Genomic DNA, 13,739 nt, shown 5'->3' on the forward strand with positions numbered 1-13,739 from the left:
GACAGCAGTCGTGCTGTCTTGAGATGAAGGTAGGAGGATTACCTTGTCGCCTCTCCAGCTGTCTTTATGGAGGGTGGCATAAGCCGCTTTGGAGAATGCTCCATTCTGAGAGTCCCTTAGTCTTTGTGGAATTGGTCATGTATTCAGGGCATTGTCTGTTTCCCTTTCATTCTTGCAGTTTGGCAATACTACAGAAAAGAGGAGTGGATGACAGCTGTTCTAACAGTTGGGGTAGTAACAGCAGCAGTGTCTCAGCAAACCTCTGAAACTTTGCTTCTTTGCATACTTAGACCAGAGAATGGGTGAAATGGTTTAGAAGCGTATTTTTATTGTAAAAAAACCTTGAGGCTGATTCTCTTAGAGGTTTGTCTGGACTTGGGGCACACATTTGGTGTCGAAATCAGAGTCGTTGCGTCTGCTCAGTCTCAAAAAGCCCATCAGAATAAGTATGGAAGAAATTGATGATAATAGTGACATGTGGTTCTTCTGTAACTTGAGAGATTTTTTTGACTTGTTTTTGCTGTAGTGTAGATATGTGACATAAGTTGTAAATTTGTGTCCTAAAATGTGGGGGTTTACCCCAAACCGTAGACCTCCTCTATTTGAAAGTTTTCATAGAGTTGAAATATAAGGTACTCTAAAGCAGGGAAGGATGGCCACACCTTTAAATCCTTTGTGTTCAGATGGGAACTTCCACTCATGAAAAAGAAGTCTATGAAAAAAAACACATGTTCCTGCAGGAAACCTGCATGATCTTTTCTAAGGAAACACTTACATTTTGTAATTTGCTAGAATACTGAGAATTTGATTTCTGGGATTTCATGTCACAGTTTTCTGGAGTTCCTGCAGTGGTACAGTGGGTTAAGAATCCGACTGCAGTGGCTCGGGTTGCTGGGGCGGTGCAGGTTTGATCCCCAGCCCCGCACAGTGGATTGAAGGATCCACCGTTGCCCCAGCTATGGTCTAGGTTGCAGCTGCGCCTCAGAGCTGATCCCTGGCCCAGGAACTCCATATACTGCCGGGTGGCCAAAAAAGAAAAAAAAAAATTAATGTCATTTTTCATACTTGCCGTTGCTGTTTCGGATAGTCTAAATGTGGCTATGGCTTATGTGCTGAGGCATGTCTAGGCTGTCGTAAATGGATTGTTCCAACATTCAGAGTCCTTCCTGTTTCCTGTGAGGATATCAGCTTCCGTGATAAAAATGATACAAACTCACTTCATGCCCCTTGGATGACACCAGCAGAGGAGGCAGAATCTTGGTGCTCACCAGTTCTTCAGGGTTGCTCATTCTGTTTTGACCTCTTTTTCCTTAGCAAGCTTTTAGGTCAGCAGAAGAGTTGGGAAGTCCCATTGGTGACATCCGTCTCCTTTGCGCCAAGTCTGTCTGCTTAGAATTTGGGGCTTGAGGGCTTTGTGGAAGCCACATGCTGGCTTATAAGGCAGCTCTAAATTTCTGGTATTGTTTAGTGTTTAGGCCATGATTTCATCAAAAACAAGTTTTCCTGTATTATTTTGTTTCCTGTTTCTTTAAAACTCTAAAAACATTCAAGTATGTTTTTGCTAGATCATTAAAACAAAGCCCTCCCCACACCCTCCCTTAATTCTTGGTTCTTAGGGGAAGGGGAAATAAACATGCTCTTAGAGGGATCAAAAGATTGGTTGCTACCTTACTCCTTCAGTCTTCCAGTTCTAAATGTGGATTTCTAAAATTGGAAGGTCTGTTTTTGTCCTCTTGACTGAATTTCCTTTCAGGGTGTAAAGTGAAATAACCTTTTCTTCCCCATGCCATTGGCTCTCCCAGGGACAGTGCCATTTGCTAGGAAAAGCCATCCCAGGGGATGGCGCATAGATCTGTAATACTGATGGACACAGAGTCGGTCGTTGGGAATGTAGGATGTACTTTTGTGCAAAACAAACTATGGAGGAGTTCCCGTTGTGGCACAGCGGTTAACAAACCCGACTAGCATCCATGAGGATGTGGGTTCGATCCCTGGCCTCGCTCAGTGGGTTAAGGATCTGGTGTTGCTGTGAGCTGTGGTGTAGGTCACAGAAGCAGCTTGGATCCTGAGTTGCTGTGGCTGTGGTATAGGCCGGCAGCTACAGCTCCAATGGGACCCCTAGCCTGGGACCCTTCATATGCCACAAGTGCAGCTCTAAAAAGACAAAAAGACGAAAAAAAAAAAAGAGAGAGACTCTGGAGATCCAAGTGGGTTGGCATATTATCCTCGAGGGTGTTAAACTCTTTTCCAATCTCTGCATTTCTCTTTTCTATTCTTCTATCCTTGCTTTTATCTTCAAACAGCAAAAAAACAAAACAACCTTCCCCCAAACCCCCAAATCATTGATTTACCAATTAATGCAAGACCAGTGGTAATTCAGTCTGAACACATCCATACTATTTATGAGAAAGTATTTCCTATATAAAATAATGGATAATACACAGGAGTTCCTGTTGTGGCGCAGCGGAAATGAATCCAACTAGTATCCATGAGGATGCGGGTTCGATCCCTGGCCTTGCTCAGTGGGTTGGGGATCCAGCGTTGCCATGAGCTGTGGTGTAGATGGCAGATGTGGCTTGGATCTCACATTGCTGTGGTGTAGGCCAGCAGGTACAGCTCCAATTCAACCTCTAGCTTGGGAGTTTCCATGTTTCGCAGGTGTGGCCCTAAAAAGCAAAATAATAATGATAATAATAATGATGGGTAATGCAGCAGAAATTTATTACAACTCTGTAGATCAACTGTACTTCAACAAATCTTAAAAAAATGAAAAAATGAGGGCATTCCCATCATGGTTCAGTGGTTAACGAATCCGACTAGGAACCATGAGGTTGCAGGTTTGATCCCTGGCCTCGCTCAGTGGGTTAAGGATCTGGTGTTGCTGTGAGCTGTGGTGTAAGTCGAAGATGCGGCTTGGATCCTGAGTTGCTGTGGCTCTGGTGTAGGCTGGAGGCTACAGCTCCGATTAGACGCCTAGCCTGGGAACCTCCATATGCCATGGTTGCGGCCCTAGAAAAGACCAAAAAAAAAAAAAAAGGATAAAAATAATGTTGCAAAATATCTTACTGAATTTCACAAGTAACTAATACAACTGACATGCTGATAATAATTCATTTTTATGATTTATCAATCAAGCTCTGGAAGGACCTGTTTATCATAGCAATTAGTTTGGTCTAGTTTGAATTGATGTATGTGCTGGAAAGTTCTAAGAAGGTTATATTTCTTTTAGAAATGTTCCATTCAGAATCGCCCTAATCTGAACTTTCCTTCTCAAGACAGAATTAATGATTATGTTTACACTTTTCCCAAATTATTTTTTAGGTCTGAAACCCTTCTACATTTAATTAATTTTTTGTCTTTTTACCTTTACTTGAGCCGCTCCTGCAGCATATGGAGGTTCCCAGGCTAGGGGTCTAATCAGAGCTATAACCACCAGCCTACGCCAGAGCCACAGCAATACAGGATCCGAGCCGAGTCTGTGACCCGCACCACAGCTCACGGCAACGCCAGATCCTTAACCCACTGAGCAAGGCCAGGGATCGAACCCGAAACCTCATGATTCCTAGTCGGATTTGTTAACCACTGAGCCACGATGGGAACTCCTACATTTAATTTTTTTTTTTTTTTTTTTTTTTTGCTTTTTAGGGCCACACTCATGGCATATGGAGGTTCCCTGGCTAGGGGTCCAATCGGAGCTACAGCTGCTGGCCTACACCACAGCACAGCAATATCAGATCCAAGCCACATCTGCCACCTATACCACAGCTCACGGCAATGCCAGATCCTTAACCCACTGAGTGAGGCCAGAGGTCGAACCTGCAACCTCATGGTTCCTAGTCGGATTCATTTCCACTGCTCCATGACGAGAACTCCCATTTAATTTTTAAAAATACATCTTTGAGTCTATTAATACAGGCTTGGTAAAAACCCCATGGGATTATTATTTTATTTTTTAATTATGATAAAATAAACATAGCAAAAGTTGCCATTTTAACCATTTCTGAGTATATAGTTTAACGACATTAACTCCATTCACATTGTTATGCCACTTTCACCACTCTCCATTTCCGGAACTTTCTTGTCATCCCAACTGAAATTCTGTACCCATTAAATAATAACTCCCCATACCCATCCCTCACAAGCCCTGACAACCTCATTCTACTTTCTGTCTCTGTGAATTTGATTGCAGGTACCTCATGTAAGTGAACTCATACAGTATTTATTCTTTTGTGTCCAGCATATTTCCCTTAGCATGTATTACATGTTCATCTCTGTTTTCCTATGTGGCAGTATTTCATTTCAATACCTACTTCATTCCATTATAGGTAAACACCACATTTTGTTGTCGTTGCTGTTGGGGGTCAAATAGCCAAAAACTTTCAGATAGATTCATTTATTGCTCAACAATAACTTATTTTTTTAATGATTTTTGTTTTTTCCGTCATAGCTGGTTTACAGTGTTCTTTCAATTTTCTACTGTCCAGCAAGGTGACCCAGTCTCTCTCTCTCTCTCTCTCACACACACACACACACACACATTCTTCTTCTCACATTATCATGCTCCATCATAAGTGATTAGATATAGTTCCCAGTGCTGTACAGCAGGAGCTCATTGCTAATCTATTCCAAAGGCAGTAGTCTACATCTGTTAACCCCAAGCTCCCCTCTATCTCACTCCCTCCCTCTCCCCCTCGGCAACCACAAGTCTGTTCTCCATGTCCATGAGTTTCTTTTCTGTAGAAAGGTTCATTTGTGCCATATATTAGATTCCAGATATAAGTGATATATGGTATTTATCTTTCTCTTTCTGACTGACTTCACTTTTTATGAGAGTCTGTAGTTCTATCCATGTTGCTGCAAATGGCGTTATTTTGTGTTTTTTTTTTTTATGGCTGAGTAATATTCCATTGTGTGTATATACCACAGCTTCTTAATGCATTTATCTGTCGATGGACATTTAGGATGTTTTCATGTCTTGGCTATTGTGAATAGTGTTGCAGTGAACATATGGATGCATGAGACACCACATTTTGTTTATCCATCCATCTGTTGATAGATCTTTGGGTTTTCCATCTTTTGTCTGTTGTGAATAATGTTGTTTTGAGCATTGGTGTACAACCATCTACGTCCCTGCTCTCAAATATTTGGGTATATACTGGAAGTGGAGTTGGTAGTTGCATAGAATGTTTATTTTTATTTGTCTATGTTTATTTTATTTATTTTATAATGTCTATGTTTATTTTCCTGAGGAACTTGCGTATGTTTTCCATATTAGCTGTATCATTTTACATTCACACCTTCTCCATTTAAGTTTATATTAATAATTCATTTTACAGATTTGCATCAAACAGTCTCCCACCATAGGCTGTGAATTTAAGGCGAAAATACCTCATAGAACTTTTATCAGCTTAGGGGTAAACATAATTAAAATAACTATTTATTTTCATTGAAAATGCTTATTTATTTTTTGATTACAAAGTGTGTGTTACAGAAATTTGGGGTAAATTTAAACAAAATAAATCACCTCTAATCTCTAGAGAAATACATTTTGGTGTGTATATATCCTTTTTCTGTATATATTATACTTTAAAAATTGTAATCACATGGTATGTATTGTACATATGTCTGCCTGAGACTTACAGAGTACTTTTGCTTTTTGTGGGTTATTGGCTTGTTTTTGTTTTTTGTTTTTTGCTTGGGAATAAGCACATAGTTTAGCTTTTTATTAGCATTTTCCCTTGGGATGCTCAGTAATGGGGAAGGAAAAGCAGTGGATTATCCTATGACACATGGTTAATCAGCGCTTACTACCTACCAAGGTGCGTGCCTGTCCAGGATGGCCTAGGTTGAGGGGACCCTTTGGAGAGTCTTGTCTCTTAGTAATGCCTTCTCAGTACATTGCTAGAATAACCTCACATGTTCCTATTCAAAGCATCTGAATTTTTTTTGCAACCCCCGGTGTGATGATTTATTTATGTATTTATATATTTATTTATTTTTGGTCTGGAGTGATGATTTCAGTGCTGATTTAAATTTACTTTTATTCCTTTAAGGTGAAATCCATACAAGGTCAAAACTGTTAATAGATCTACTTCATGTTTGGGCAAATTTAGTAGACTGCCTTAATACCACTCTTCCTGTGATAGAACCTTGTATTTCCCCCATATTGTTAGCCCCACGATTCTCAAGTCTGATAGAGGTTTTATAAAAGATTAAATGCTGGAGTTCCTGGCATGGCATAGCGGAAACAAATCCGACTAGAAACCATGAGGTTGAGGGTTCGATCCCTGGCCTTGCTTAGTGGGTTAAGGATCTGGCGTTGCCGTGAGCTGTGGTGTAGGTTGCAGACGCTGCTCGATCTGGGGTTGCTGTGGCTATGATGTAAGCTGGCAACTGTAGCTCTGATTAGACCCCTAGCCTGGGAACCTCCATATTGCCACAGGCGTGGCCCTAAAAAGACAAAAAAAAAAAAAAAAGATTAAATGCTAGTTAATGTTTAGTGATTATATCTGCTTTAGCTTTTTGGATTAGTAGTATATGTACTTCATAATTTTGTGATAGAGAGCTGAACGTTAAGTCTGTGGAGCTGATAGAATTAGGATACTTAGTATGATTTTCTTAATACCAGCAGAAGTACCACTGCCCCTAGGAAAATGGAGTCACCACAGTAATCTCGGACTATAATGATGTTGGCGGTCATTTTGAGTTAATTAGACCATTTTGGTGGTATTTACATTTGCATTGTGCTACCTTAGTAAAAATATGCCATATGCCCAAGCTCAGGACTGATCTGTCACCATGGGCAGCGTGGAGCACATCCAGGTTCTGGTAACTCCCAAGAACCTTGTCTGAATTCTCAGGATGCCCTGTTCATGTCGTCAGCTGCCTGGTTTGTCTAGTGTAACAAAGACACTCCCTGGGCTTCAGTCCATAGCCCAAGGGTAAACCTCCTGCCACGAGCCCTTGTGAACTTCCTGAGGATAAAGGTCGTCTTTGGTGTCCAGGGCCCGCCTCCCGCTGGGTGTTGGGAGAATGAAGGAATCCCTGACAATCTCAAGGTTCAGGCAGGTAAATCGAGACAGGCATATTGAGGAATGCTTTTTTTTTTTTTTTAAATTTTGAGATGAATTTTTTAAATACTTGAAGCATTTTAAAAACAGATGCTGCTGTATGTTTTTGAGACAAGACAGGCAGAAGGAAGTAGTGTTGGAGAAGCTCAGCCATTGCAGGGCCGGGACCAATGGTCTCTGTAAGAAGAATCCGCAGGGTGGTGGTTGAATCTGGACTGTGCCACTTACTGCTCTGTGTGACCTTGGGAAGTCATTTCACCTTTGCGTCTCTTTCCTTATCTGGTAAGAGTGGAAGCGTGGGTTATGGTTCGCTTCCTTGCGAGCGTGAAGATTAAATGAATTAATGTATGTGAAGCTACCACCTACCTAACACTATCACCAATAAAGCAGTTTCTTTTTTTTCTCTTTTTTTCTTTTTTTTTAATGTGAGATTTATTAAATCCTCTTGCCTTTGGTTTTTATTTGTTTTGTTTTTTTGCTTTTTAGGGCCACACCTGTGCCATATGGAAGTTCCCAGGCTAGTGGTCGAATTGAAACTGTAGCTGCTGGCCTACACCACAGCCACAGCAACGCCAGATCCAAGCTGCATCTGTGGCCTATACCACCACTCACGGCAATGCTGGATCCTTGACCCACTGAGAGAGGCCAGGGGTCCATCCCACATCCTCTTGGATGCTAGTCGGGTTTGTTACTGCTGAGCCACAACAGGAACTCCTAAAACAGGTTCTTGATTCTTGTTAGCTTCTCACTTCCTGCTCTGTATTTGCTTTGCTGGATTATGTTGCCAGGAGTTAATTATTTGCTTGGCTAACATTACTGCCTTTATTCTCCTATATTCAGAAATTCCCCATAGCTTTGTCCTTATATCTTAAACATAAGAGTGTAGAGTTTTACAGAACAGCTTTTTTGGAAACCCAGGCTCAGGAAGATTAGCGGCACATCCCTCTGATTCATTACAAGTAAACCTGGAACCAAAACTCAGGCCTCAGGACTCCCAGTCCTTTCCACCAGGCCAAGGCTGTTGGTGATGCTTCTGCTTTTATGAGAGGTATAGACATGGAAGATATATGACTTGTTTTTCATATTGACTCTCAAGTTACAAGTATTGGAGAAATAGCTTGTAAAATAAAGCTTCAGGTAATTTGGCAGTGGGTAAGCTCAGTTCATATAGTGTAAGCCATTATTATGCAAGTTAGCTTTATTTTTCAGCAGAGTACCAAACCCTTAGGGCAGAGTTACCTGTAAGCTGATTAATAACTTCAGAATAATTATACAACTGTCAGGAAATTGTTATGTCTTTGAGTGAATATCCCTTTTGTAATTTTAAAGGTGGTGAATCATACTTTCGGCTCATTTAATTATTTTCCCCCCAATTTAAAATGTAATCACATATTACATAAAATGTTAAAATTTTGAAGACTTTAATATGGTTCCTGTTGTAACAAAATAGATATCTGGATTTTCTCGAAATTTATATATGCACTGGTTCACCTTTTGTGGTTTTTTTTCCCCCTGTTTTATAAGAGGCACAAGGTACACCATTTTATTTTTGACTTGTGAAAGTATTTAGGACAATCTTTTTACCATCCAAAGAACACTTATAAGTCAAGAATACAGAAAAGAGCGACAGTCCCGAAGGAAAGATATGGACTTTATGTAAAAGGGTGACACCTGGGCTCTTAATCATTAAATCATTACGAGACTGAGAGGTGCAGGGCGCACATGCTGGCCTCGGACGGCATGGCTTCAGGTCCTGAATCTGCCGCTTACTAGTTTGAGCAAACGCTTAAAATCTCTTTGCCTCCATCTCCCCCTCTGTAAAGTAAGGATTAAATGAAGTAGTAAATGTAAAATACTTGGAACAGTGCTTGGAAGTATTAGTTGTTATTGCTATGATTGTGATTATTAAAAAAAAAATTATGCCCTACCTCGCTCATTGTAAGAAAAATTGAAGTTTAATTTGTATGTGTATGTGTGTATTTAGGGCCACACCTGCAGCATATGGAGATTCCCAGGCTAGGGGTTGAATCGGAGCTGTAGCCGCCAGCCTACACCACAGCCACACCAGATCCTAGACGTGTCTGGTGAACGTACACCACAGCTCATGGCAATGCTGGATCCTTAACCCACTGAGCAAGGCCAGGGATCGAACCTGCATCCTCATGGCCCCTAGTCAGTTTCAATTCCACTGAGCCACAACAGGAACTCCAGAAAAACTCAAGTTTAAACAGAACCGAGACACTGAGATAATATACTGTTCAGCAAGGTTGCTGCTGTCCCTTGATGGTTCTTTTATATATTGGTAGTACTTCATTTCAGTAGAGGACATTTGAAATAGCTATTCAACTTTGACCCCGCAATTCCATTTTTAGGAATTTATCTTAGAAGCATGTATTTTAAAAAATGTATGTATATACAGTAATGTATGCAAACAATAGTTTCAGTATTCATATTAACCACAGACTGGAAGTTACTTAAATGTCTCTCAGTAGAAACAGGTAAATTGTTAAATTGATGTATGGAATGTTCTGGAGAACCACTGAAAAGAACTGAAGTAGGTCTTACCTGTGCTAATACAGGATGATTTTCTTTGCTTTTTTCTTTTTTTTGGCTGTGCCCATGGCATGCAGAAGTTCCCAGGCCAGGGCTTGAACCTGTGCAGCCGCTGCAATCTGCACTGCAGCTGCATCCAGTGTCGCATCCCTTAACCCGCTGAGCCACCAGGGAATGTCCAGAATGATTTCAAAGATGTACTGTTAAGTAGGAGAAAGAGCTTCCACACACTCAGACGTACGGTGCTGTGGGTCTGCAGTCTCTGGAAGGAATTACAAACAACTGTGGCCGTGGTTGACTTTGAGGAAAGGGGGCGGGGGGCGGGAGGAAGACTGACTTACATCCTTCTGTACTATTTGAAACAAAAATTTTTAACATGTTCTTGTATTAGTTTTTACCCTCCCCCAAATCCTTTACCTGTTCCCATGAACACACACACATCCTCGCACACTCATGCCCACTTTTCAGAACATTCAGATAATTCGTTCAGGAGTCTGGCTGTGCAGTGATTGGGACCAGCCTGGGGGTGTTAACGCTCATGGTATAGGTGCTGCGATCCTTGGGGCATGTAGGCATCTGATCTTGTCATCCAGGCTGGTGCTGATGGGGAGAAGCTCCCTGGGTGGTGGAAACTGAGGCCCTGGCTAAGTAAGCCCAGGGCTCCCTCTGGAGGTGCTATCAGAGGTGCTGGGGCCAGAAAGACCTGGGCTCGCTTGGCTATTTTTAGAGGTCTGAAAAGAGGGTAAGTAGGAAGGAACTGAAGTTCTGTACCTCATGAGGCGACCCTGGTTGTACTTAGCAACTGTTTGGTTCTATTTCAGTTTCCACAGGTGAGAGCCAGAGTGGGAACGCACTTAGCACAATAGGTTTCCTCCTTTGGGCGGCCTCCTGGTATTCCTAGAGATGCTTTTTAACTTTTCAGGAATTGGGGCCATACCAGGACTCCTTGTGTACAATTCCTTAAATAGTTCAAATTTAGTGTTACAGAAATGCGTGCATATCTCTACCTTTTCCTAGGGTGCTCTTTATAGTAATTGCTGCTTGTAGGAAGACTCTGGTCGTCAGTTCTGACACCAGGACGAGGGCGAATTGTCTCCCCCTTGTTCGTATAATTTCTCAGTGTGAAATGAAATGTCTGCATATGTGTAGAAAATGCAGTCGTGTAAGTTAGGACCAGAATATGATACTTTCTTTTATGGTTTCATCCAGTAAATCTTAGGCTACTGCTTTTGTTGGTGGTGTTAATTTTCTGAGGGTATAGTTGACATACAGTGTTGCATTCGTTTCAGGTGCCCAGCAAAGTGACTGTATATACGTATACATATATCTGTATGTACGTTTATTCTGTATATACGTATGCATGTATCCATTCTTTTCTCCATGTAGGGTATTATCAACTACTGAGTAGATTGCCCTGGGCTGTACAGGATCCTTGTTATCTATCTTATATACGCTATCAGATGGTGTGTGTATGCTGTCCCCATCCTCCTCATTTATCCCTCCCTCTCCAGGGATTCTCCTGTGGTAAACCTAAGTTCGATTTAGAAATCTGTGAGTTTGTTTCTGTTTTATAAATAAGTTCTGTATCATTTTTTATTTATGCTACTGCTTCTTAATACTTTTGCCACTCTAGGCTCTCTGAGCGATGTCTCATTTCTGTCATTAAACAGTGGCTCCATGTGGCAGTGATTTTCTACAAGGGATGGGGCTTTCAGGGCATCCTAGGTGTGGTGGGAGGGGAGCGTGGAGACAGAGCTCATGCTTCTGATGTTCATACCACACTCTCTCCCCCACTCTCCCCGCCGCAGTTGAGAATTAACTCTCTTAGACAAATGAGTATTGTAACCTTTAACTTCATCTCCCTACCCTGAAGGGAAAAATACTTGACGAGACCTTGGTTGCATCAAGTTGGCGTGTCTTCTCTCCATTATCTGCTGCTGGGTTTCATATAAGCATGCACGTGGCAGATAAGCCCTGACATGTAAGTGGGCAAGACAGACAGGTGGTTCCTCCCATGACAGGAAAAGGCGAAGGTTTGAAGGTGGAGGAAGGCCTGGACAGGTTGCTGGGGCGAGAGCAATGCATTTAACCAAAAGCGGGTGTTTTTTTCTGGAATTAGTGTTTGTTTCTGTTGATTAACATTGTCTTTTTTTAAAGTTGGTTTCGTGGTTAAATTTTTTTTTTTTTTTTTTTTTTTTTTTTTGGAATCCTTTGTGTTTGTTGCAGCAGAGATGTCGGCCTATTTATAGGAATTCCTTGAAGCCAGAGTCATGGTGGATGTAGGGAAGTGGCCCATCTTCACTCTGCTCTCCCCGCAAGAAATTGCATCTATTCGGAAAGCTTGTGTCTTTGGCACCTCAGCCAACGAAGCCCTGTACGTTACGGACAACGATGAGGTAAGCATCTCTCCAAACTGGGGCCTATTTTGGGGTTGGGCTTTAAATGCAATTTGAAGACTGAGAAAAAGTGGGGGCATAAAGGGAACCTGAAATCCAAGAGGGTAATGTCTTTCTTACAGTTTGTCTTTTCTTTTAGTGTCTTGATTTAAAAGCCCGCATCCCTACTACTCTTTGAGTTTCATGGTATAGACAAATATTCTAAAGCTTCAGTGATGTCAGCAGAGGTTGAATTTTTCTTAACCACCACATCAGTCTCTCCTACCTACTGAGCTGTCAAACTGAGCTTAAGTGTGTTATTTTCCAGTGGAGAAGAGCGCCCTTGTGTCATTTTAGGCCAAGTGACTGAGACAGAGCTATTTGTTTCCCAGGTCTTTGTATTTGGACTGAACTACAGTAACTGTCTAGGCACTGGAGATAACCAGAGTACTCTGGTACCCAAAAAGCTGGAAGCCTTGTGTGGAAAGAAGATTAAGAGCCTTAGTTATGGGAGTGGACCCCACGTTCTCCTCAGCACTGAAGGTAAAGTGGAAATAAGTCCAGCTTCTCAGTTGGTGGGAAGTTGTGCAGTTAATTATAAGCTCGAAAAACCAAACCAAACCAAACACCACAGGCCATACTTGTTTTCCTTTCTTTGTGTCATTTCTGCGTCTCGAATTCAAGAAATCTCAGTTTGTTCCCTGGCATTCCTGTGGGTGCCTCGGGGAAGGAACCTGCCTCTCCTTTGCCTCTCTGCCTCCCGAGATCACTGCACGGGGCGCCCAGAAGCCTCTGAGAGTCTCATGGAGAACCCAGCCTCTTCCCTTCGTTTTAGGCACATTTAGTTCTTGCTCTGCCTCTAGCCCTTCGCTGGGTAAACTGTAGGGTGTGCGTGGGAGCGGTTGCTTCTCTGCCATTCTCTTTCTAGACTGGGGAATCACAGCTTCCTTGGATGTTACCGTGGTTCTAGCTTTGCGCTTTCTAATTGCCTTTGACGTCTACATCCACTCCGAGTGCTCTGGATCTTTCTCAAGATCCCGATCTGAGCCTGACGGTCTCGTGAGGGTGTAACTGGTGTGGAGCAGAATGAGGTGATTATCTCGCTTCCTCGTTGTGTAATCACGCCCTCTGGCATCACATGGGCTCTTTCAAGCAGTTGCTTCTTTACTGACTGGTTCTGCTTGTCATCCATTGTGACCTAATGATTTAATGTTTTTCCTAACATGTATTAATTTTCAGAAGGCATTGATTTCTGACTGTAAAATACTGAAGTGGTTTTTTTTTAGGGCAAACACACTGAAACATATTCTTGGTTCAGATATTCAGATTCTTTTTTTTTTTTTTTTTTTACCATTTTATTTTCTCATGATGTTACGGGTCAAAAATTAGGAAGGGCTCCCCTGAGCAGTTGTACTGCAGAGGATGTGAGCTGGGAGATTCTGTTGTGGCCAACTGGGGAAAACAGTCTGTCATATTATTAATTGGTATTTTTATTTCAAACCATGACTTAGCCCTTCCATCTTTTCCTACTGATTGACAAAAACTTTTTTTATATTTCATATTTCAGAACTTTTATTTATTAAAATTGTGTTTTTTCCAGATTTTCCTCAAGAAGAATATAAAAGACAGTTCACTTACTTCACTGTTAGTTTCCATCAGAAAATATTGTATTAGAATGAAAAATGATTTAAATCTCTGTGTCTCAGTAAATTCTATGTTATAGGCTCTTAACAAGGAATAA

At 41.6% G+C, this 13,739-nt stretch overlaps 1 protein-coding gene across 50 annotated transcripts in view; it reads left to right on the forward strand.

Annotated features, from left to right (window-relative positions):
- Positions 1–13,739, forward strand: part of RCBTB1 (RCC1 and BTB domain containing protein 1) — an 83,140-nt gene that overhangs the window by 24,635 nt on the left and 44,766 nt on the right. For 19 of the 50 annotated variants that reach the window (XR_014819374.1, XR_014819391.1, XR_014819385.1 and 16 more), the window contains 2 exons: positions 11,850–12,019; positions 12,391–12,541. Coding sequence is in view for 27 of the 50 variants with exons in the window: in XM_084981660.1 (XP_084837786.1) it covers positions 11,894–12,019; positions 12,391–12,541 (277 nt within the window). In the remaining 23 variants the exon portion in view is untranslated. Of the gene's footprint in view, positions 1–7,009; positions 7,353–11,497; positions 11,605–11,849; positions 12,020–12,390; positions 12,542–13,739 lie in introns of those variants that run through there. The other 31 variants (XR_014819375.1, XR_014819386.1, XR_014819390.1 and 28 more) reach the window with 5 other exon arrangements.

This window comes from Sus scrofa, chromosome 11 (assembly GCF_054392235.1).
Source record: "Sus scrofa isolate SSC_HxYL_T2T_F1_AM1 chromosome 11, Sscrofa_HxYL_maternal_Yorkshire_Landrace_v2.0, whole genome shotgun sequence".
In the NCBI taxonomy this organism is placed as follows: domain Eukaryota; kingdom Metazoa; phylum Chordata; class Mammalia; order Artiodactyla; family Suidae; genus Sus; species Sus scrofa.